The sequence below is a fragment of the Chinchilla lanigera genome, unplaced genomic scaffold (genome assembly GCF_000276665.1).
Source record: "Chinchilla lanigera isolate Chin_1 unplaced genomic scaffold, ChiLan1.0 scaffold00011, whole genome shotgun sequence".
In the NCBI taxonomy this organism is placed as follows: Eukaryota; Metazoa; Chordata; class Mammalia; order Rodentia; family Chinchillidae; genus Chinchilla; species Chinchilla lanigera.
This window is the reverse complement of record NW_004955412.1, coordinates 13,134,542-13,142,232: the sequence shown is the minus strand read 5'-3', so window position 1 is coordinate 13,142,232 and position 7,691 is coordinate 13,134,542. Positions and strand designations below refer to the sequence as shown.

Sequence of the window (7,691 nt, the reverse complement as noted above, 5' to 3'; positions counted from 1 at the left end):
ATAGTGGTCACTCAGATGATCTGTGCAGTATCATAATGGCTAGTGTGACATATGAGTGTCTGGGCTGGAAAGTTTTTATCTTTCAAGATGGCCTGTGTGATGGTGTCCTTGAGGTTCAGGCGGGTGTGAATGGAGAGAGTTCCCAGTGGGCAAGATTGTCGAGGTGGGTTGGAAGCGTTCCTGTGCTCTGATTCCCACATATGGAAATACATGCTTATCCTGGATCCCATGTAGCCCTGTGTGCAGCTCCCTTAACTGCTGTTGAACCTGCTGCCTGGCCAGGTGGTTCTTGGGAAATAGCAAGAGATTAATGGATGAAGTCTTCTCTTAAGAGTACTTTGGAAGCTGTTCTTGGAAATGAATGCCTGCTTGACAAGTTCTCTAAAATTGCCCTGGAAGGGACCAGTGCCTGGTGACCTGTCTTCTTAGCTCCTGAGTAGCTTCTGCACTGTGGCTTGAATGTAGTTTGCATTCAGTGTGGGGGTCATTAAATAAACAAGTGCCTATAATTTTGCATATTTCCTCAGTGATATTTTATTATACCTTTACCAAGGAACTAGAGCATCATGTGTATTTAAATCAGTAGAATCTTATGTTCCCTTAGCTTGGTGTAGAGCGGGCACAAATGCCTACATGCAGCCCGGGGGGCTCTGTGAGGTGACCTGTTGGCTTGTATTTGTCACGCTGTGCACTCTCCAAGGGTACAACAGCTGCAGGACTCTTTATTTTTGTCATGTGGAGCATGCCTGGTATGTGACGGGAGGAACTGAAATATCTTCTACTGCTTTTTCATGTCTTCAGATTTTTCATTGCTCGTTTTGGAAAATGGAAGTCCTCACTGTGAACAAATTTGTGGGTTTTGCTGTAAATGAGCCCCTGACCGCAAGCCCATTGGTGACTGACTTCCAGTGGTATGGAAAGGAAATACAATGAACTTCTCAGGCCCCAGAAGGAGATACCCAGTGAGAGCCAAGAGGTTCATGTTCAGGTGGGCAGATTTTTCTCAGTGATGAAGACCTGGCTGCCCACTGAAGACCCTAGAGTAAATGCAGATCTATCAGGAGGTGATTGAAATCTCTGCTTAACTCTACTTTGGGAAATTGGGCTTTCATCTTTTTTGCTGGCATATTATTTCAATCTCTTATTTTCCTTGGATACTCTTTTTATTACTGTTTTAAAAATTAATACCTTTCAAATTGTTATTTTTAATATTCCAGTTCAGTTGTTTGAAAGTTAGCTCAGTTCAGGGACCCAGCAGCCCCAAGGTAAGACAACCATGATTTCAGGCGCACTTCTTTTCCTCTTCCAATGTGTTTGTTGGGTCAGTTCTTTTGCGAGTGGCAGGTGGGAGCACAGGGTCTACTGTGGAATTATAAATGTTGATTGTTGCCCCATAGAGATTGGTGTGAAAGTCACGGACCACAGGTTTCCAACTTGCAAGTACACTCGGCTGTTGGGATCCCTTGGGAATTGTTCTGAGCCTTTGGATTCTGATACCTCACAGGCACTTTGCAAAGAAGCTGTTGGAAGCTACCACACTCTTGCCTGATCAGGTGGAGTCAGTTGCAGGATTCTTTGGCACATGAGTGGTCAGGGCACCTGGGAAGCTGTGGAGGCTTTGCAGCTGCCATAGGAAGAGGCGGGTACCCAGAAATTGCTCTGCATATGCTCTGTTGTGCCAGGGCACATCTGTTGACACTGTGGGTTCCAAGGAAGTCCAGACATTAGAGGGTGACACCATCTGCTCACAGCAGCTCCCCAAAGCCCTCTTTGTTCATTGATTTAAAAAGAACAGGAGGCAGGAAGCCCTTACTTGACAAGATCCTGGAAATGTTCAGCTGGTCTCTTTCCAGCCAAGTGTGTCGCCTTCCTGGGAGGGAGAGCAATCAGGAGGCCTCTGGGTCCTTCTCAGAAATTTACATGCAAATTAGAGGGGGACGAGTGAGCGAGCCATGTACCTGTCTTTGATCTCGGCCGAGAGGTGTGCTTAGGGAATTGAGCTTGTTTCCGAGATGAATGAGGATAGGGTGGCCACAGTGCTGGGACCTCCAAACAACTCTATGCCCCACTTTTCTCCTGAGTACACAGTGTCTCAGGCTGCACTTTTTGCTTAAGAAATAGCAGGCGATCGACTTGAATATACTGCATGATATGCCTGTGAATAAAGCTGACGTGGCCATGAGTGACCCTGAGCAGAATGTGGAAGGAGCAGGTAGCTCTGCTCTCTGCCTAGTCAGGCCACACCTGAGGTCTGAGGCAGCACTGGGCATCTCCAAGCAGACAGGACGTGGCAAGTTGAACTTGTGGAGGAGGGATGCACCCAGAAGGCAGGCTCAGATTTAAAAGGTCATTGAGAGATGGCTGAAGGAATGAGTTCATTTAGAGAAGTGGTATCGCTACCATTATTAATAACATTAGCTCACATGCATAAAAGGTCCCCCATGCCAAGCTCTAGTCTAAGCACTTTACATTTAATTCTTGACTTACCTACAATATACGTACCATTTTGATTATTTTATAGGTGAGAAAGCTATAAATGGATGAATTGTTCCATCAGAAGATAATGCAAGGGAATTCAGTACTTGTTGCCATAAGGCAGGTTCAGCAGGAGGAAGCACTTTTCTCAAATTATAGTTTTCCAAAGAAAGTAGATGTGAGTAGAGGAGAGGGAAGAACAGTAACATATGTTAAACAGCTACCATATGCTGGGCCTGACCTTGGGAGCTCCTCAGTTATCATTTCAGTTCCTCCTTACTGCAGTGGGAGAGGGGAGTAATTATTCCTGTTTTATAGATGAGGAAATTGAAGCCCAGAGTCTGAGAATTTCCTAGCAATAAGTGAGAACCCAGATTTGAATACAGGTGTTTCAAACTTTCAAGGTGGTCCAGGGGCACAGGTATGAGTGTGGCTCCTGCTGCTCTGCACTCTTTTATCAGGCTGAACTTCACAAGTTGTGACACCTCTCCCACTGGTAACTTTTATTGCTTATCTTCCTCACTAGACTGCAAGGTCCACCTGGGCAGGGATCACGTCCATCTCATTCAGTGTTGTACTCCCAGCACACAGGAATAAAGGAAGGAATGAATAAATACCAGCGTTCGTACTTGTGACAGGGAAGTTCAAGAAAAGATGATTAATCTCCTATTGGGAGATTCTTCTGCTAAATCAGGGAAGAACTGTCAGTGGTTCTACTCTCAGTAGATCTTCAGAGTTATCAGAGGGACTTACACTCATGTAGATCTCTTAGGCCCCTCAGATCCCCAGAAGCAGACTCTCCAGGAGCAGTGACACGGGTATCTGAATTTCAGGTTGCTCTCTGGTTAATTTTGCTACATGGACAGGTGAGGGATCGGAAGATGGGTCTCAAGCCTGGTCTGAAATGTTGTGGTCTTGATTCACATCATCTGTCCTTGGAGCTCAACTTCCCTCCTGTGCCCACATTTCTGTGCTTACTGGGCTTTGGAAGCCAGGCCATGCTTTTGCCTAGAACCTGGAGGGAGGTCTGGTGCCCAGTCAGGCATAGAACCTTATCAGCTGGGTATTTACTGAGCAAAGTTCAACCAAAGCAGCACTGTGGATCCGGGTTTAATAGATACTCAGGCTTCCGGGCCTTTGATTCAGAGCTTGGGCCCCTGGGACCCTTATCATCAAATGATACTGGGCTCCCGTGTGAGTTCTGAGGGCTAGTGCTTCCACCCAGCCCCAGGCCATCTGAGTGGGCAAGTTGTCATGCAGAGCCATGGGTGCTTTTCTTCGCTTGTTCTTCCAGGCCAGGAAGGATCCTGTGCTTGGCTTCTGCTTGGGTTGGTGCTTTGGCTTCTTGCCTTTGATAACAGAAGGAAAGGAAAGCTCTCAGCAGCAAAGTGGATATTCTGTGGCCCCAGGGCAAACAGATCACCATGGGATGTTGTTCCAAGTCCTGTTAGTCATGAAGAACCTGGGAACCACTTGCTCCAGGCCCTTCATTCTAAATGTCCAGGAGAGGTAAAGGGAAGAGAAATGGCAGCACATGTTAAAGAATCACCCAACCGATTAATCAACAAATAATCATAGAGTTCACTGTGGACACATCGTTTGGGAAGATACAGAGAAATAAGGTGCATTACTTAACCTTGATAAATTTCTGATCTGGTTGGGAGCATTAGAAATGTTTACCAGACTACTTTATAGCAGAATAAAAATTTATGGAATATTTACTCTGTATTTGATTTTATATGAAACATATAGCTTATTTCTTATAAAACATTCCATAAAACATTTCTCTGATGAGAAATGGCAGACTAAGAAGCTCAGAGAGGTTTAGTAACTTGCCCAGGATCACACAGCTAGATTGTGGCAGGGGCAGGATTTAAGGCTTGTGCCACCTAAGTCAGAGTCCCTGCTCTTACTGCTGTCCTCTACTGCCACCTATGATGAATACTAATCAGATCTGCAAGTATTTGAGAATTGAAAATACAGAAATTCCATGCACTGCAGAGGTCAAAGGAAGTGAGAGAGAATTCAGGCCATGGAAAACCTCAAGTGAAGACGGGAAGGTGAGACACACTGGGCCACGTGGAGCAGTATGGACAGATCTTCTGGCAGGAGCTAGTTTATGTAGAAGGTAGTGCGCAGAGTGGTTAGAAAAATGGGTTCAGATCCCATTGTGAAAGCCTTGTACTCCCAGACCAAGGGGCTGGGCCCTGTCTGTGGGTGTGGACGAGTCACAGAAGACTTGGGGGCAGGAAGAGTGATAAAACCCGGAGGAATACTCTAGCAAAGCTCCTGTCGTTGGTGACGGAGCACAACCCCGAAGCAGGTAGCTCCCCAAGGAAACGGGCACTTGGGGCCGGGGTTTGTTTGAGAAGAGCTACGGGCTCCAGCGACATTGCTTTTCACAGCCACCCCTCCAGAGCAAGCCCCGGCCCCGCCTCGGCCGTATCAGGGTGTCCGCGTGAAGGAGCCGGTGAAGGAACTGCTGAGGAGGAAGCGTGGCCACGCCAGCAGCGGAGCGGCTGTTGCACCAACTGCGGTAGGGCCAGCGCGTGCGTGCGTGCGTGCGTACGTACGTACGTGCGTGCGCGCGTGTGTTGTGGCAGAGAGGTCAGGCAGAAATACACTTCCTTGTCCATGGGGGCCTGAAGACAGCAAGTGACCTGGTGGTACTGTAGGAGATGGGCCTAGGGCACAGTTGGGGGTTCCTTGCAGTAGGATGAGGGGTGGGCGACTGGCTTGCTTGGGCCATTGGGAAACGCCATGCATAAAGCTCAAATGATTGAGAAACACTTAGTGTGAGTAGGGGGTTTCCTGAAGGAAGAGGAAGATGCCAGTTCCTTAAGTGCGCAGACTTCTTGGAAAATGGAAACACAGAGCCCTCAGAAGTGTAGGTGGTGGTGGCTGGGATATGGGGTGGGTGTTTTGTTCTAACAAGGGAGATTCTTCTCTGTGCTCTGGTCCCCTGGAGCCCCCCGGGCTGAGTTCCCTGCACAGGACTGGATGGAGACGGCTAAATACTGGTCCTTGTCTTGTCTTCTCCCCTCTAGGTGGTGCTGCCCCATCAACCCCTGGCGACCTACACCACAGTGGGTAAGAGCTCCCTGCAGCCCTGGCTTCCCCCAGGTCCCTCCTTTGCTTGGCACCTGCAGTTCTGCAATTTTCTTTCCCCCACAGGTCCTCCCTGCCTTGACATGGAGGTCTCTGCATCCGCAGTGACGGAGGAGGGGGCTCTGTGTGCCAGCTGGCTCTCCCAACCTACCCCGGCCACCCTCCAGCCCTTGACCCCATGGACACCTTACACTGAGTATGTGTCCCATGATGCCGTCAGCTGCCCCTACTCAGCCGACATGTATGTACAGCCTGTGTGCCCCAGCTACACGGTTGTGGGGCCCTCATCGGTGCTGACCTATGCCTCCCCACCGCTCATCACTAACGTCACGGTATGTCGTACGAAAGCAGAGGGCACCCTTCTAAAAGTAGGGCTGACTTTATGATCCCTGGTCTCCCTTGTTATAGGTTTCCAGGGTTACCAGGTCATCGAAGTCCATAGAATCATGTAGGAAGTTTGCTGCTATTCCCATAGACCCCAAATACCTTCCAGATACCTCATGCCTGCTTTGTCATGCTTCGGTTCCTTGGGGCTGCAAAGTTCCCCTGCTTCTCTACCCTGAATCTCCCCAGCTACCTTGGAAGCAGCGAGTCTTGGTTATGAGGCAAAGTTTTAGTGAACGATATCGGCATGGGGTCTTGTGCCAGTGCCAGCCTTTTTTTTTTCTCAGTTCAAATAACTTAGAGAGTGATTTGATTGTTCACTTAACAAAGGATTTTGCCAGAAGATTTCTAGGCTGAGCAAAAGCTGATGCAACTTTCCAGAAAGCTGACCTTGTGACTTAGACTCACCCGAAGGGTAATTTTGGGGTTCCATCTGTAGTGTCGGCTTGGCTGTGTTCAAATCCTCAGCCCTTTACTTACTCATTATGTGAGCTTGGGCTTAGTAATTTGGCCTCTCTGAGCTTCAGTGTCCTCATTTGTAAAATGCAAATACTAATCACATGAACTAATGCATAGCTTGACACATGTCCCGACAGTTGGAAAGCCCTCAATAAATATTGGTTATCATCGCACCCAAATCTGCCAGTGACATTAACCAAGGACCATCTTCAGGAGCCAGATAGGAAAGGAAGGGTATGCTCCTCGGGGAATGAAGGAAGAGACCCAGTTTTATGTGACCCAAAGTGTGGGGATCTCTCAGGTGTTCAAAGCAGCAAAGGCAGTGGTTTCAGTGACGTCTGCTCCACTGCAAGGCGCCAGTGGGAAGTACAGCAGGGGCTTCAGGAGTAGTTACAGAGCCCACCCTTGCTGGTGGAAATTGATTTGGCTGCCTGTGTCCCTTCCATTTCCCTCTAGGGTCCAGTGTCTTCCCAGTGCACCTGCTCCCTGCCCCCAAGCACCTTCCAGGCAAGGCCTGTGGGAGGCTAACCTGCCCTACCTGGCTATTTAGCAAACCCATTGTGGGGTCTTAATGAGGGCAGGTAGGAAGGAGTTGATGCAGGATGTTCCCCAGGTGACTCATTTCCATATCACTGAGCCTGAGGTGGAGGCGAGGGGGTGGGTAGAGGATGTAGTGGTTCCCAGCCATTTCGTTGCAAAGGGTTCTTTTCATTATTTGTCTCCCTTCCACATCCCCATTATTTGCTTTGAAAGGTTCTGTGTATCAGACAAACTGTATGTATTAAGAAATAAATTATTCACTTCGGGATTTTGTAAATGAACTCATCAAAGGGGATATGAGCCCCCAGTCAGCTTTTAGGATCAGCCGAGTATTGGGTTGTTGTGATTCTATCCCTGAGCAAGAGGCCTGCAATGGCCTGGCACTCAAAAATGAAAGCTCTCCATTTGGACTGTTGAACTATGGGAATGATAAGGCTTTCGCAGGTTCTGTCTGGTTGCAGGAGGCCTTGGCACCACGGGCTCATGTTGGAGGAGAAGCACTTGTGCGTAGGGAGACGAGCACAACAGCCTGGATGTCAGGCGCTTTCAGCTTCGTTATTCCATGGAATGATACCCTACAGCCTTGTTCCTCACACTGCTGTCCCTGGATCAGTCCTGCTGGCATCTCCTGAGATCTGTTAAGAAATGCAGAATCCCAAGCCCCACCCACACCCCATATCCTGGACCAGAGTCTGTTAAAACGAGACTCCCAGCAAGCTGAAAAA

General features: G+C 48.4%; 2 protein-coding genes across 8 annotated transcripts in view; both read left to right on the top strand.

Annotated features, from left to right (window-relative positions):
• The window catches only part of Btg4 (B-cell translocation gene 4), a 112,989-nt gene extending 108,029 nt beyond the window's left edge, over positions 1-4,960 (top strand). Inside the window, exon 8 of the mRNA XM_013511015.1 lies at positions 4,881-4,960. The gene's annotated coding sequence lies outside the window, so the exon portion shown is untranslated. The remainder of the gene's footprint in view (positions 1-4,880) is intronic.
• Pou2af1 (POU class 2 associating factor 1) overlaps positions 1-7,691 on the top strand; it is a 35,922-nt gene that overhangs the window by 24,918 nt on the left and 3,313 nt on the right. For 5 of the 7 annotated variants that reach the window (XM_013511006.1, XM_005378071.2, XM_005378072.2 and 2 more), the window contains exons 2-4: positions 4,881-5,011; positions 5,523-5,565; positions 5,650-5,915. In XM_013511006.1, coding sequence (XP_013366460.1) covers positions 4,881-5,011; positions 5,523-5,565; positions 5,650-5,915 — 440 coding nt within the window. Of the gene's footprint in view, positions 1-40; positions 164-187; positions 1,065-4,880; positions 5,012-5,522; positions 5,566-5,649; positions 5,916-7,691 lie in introns of those variants that run through there. The other 2 variants (XM_005378070.2, XM_005378068.2) reach the window with 2 other exon arrangements.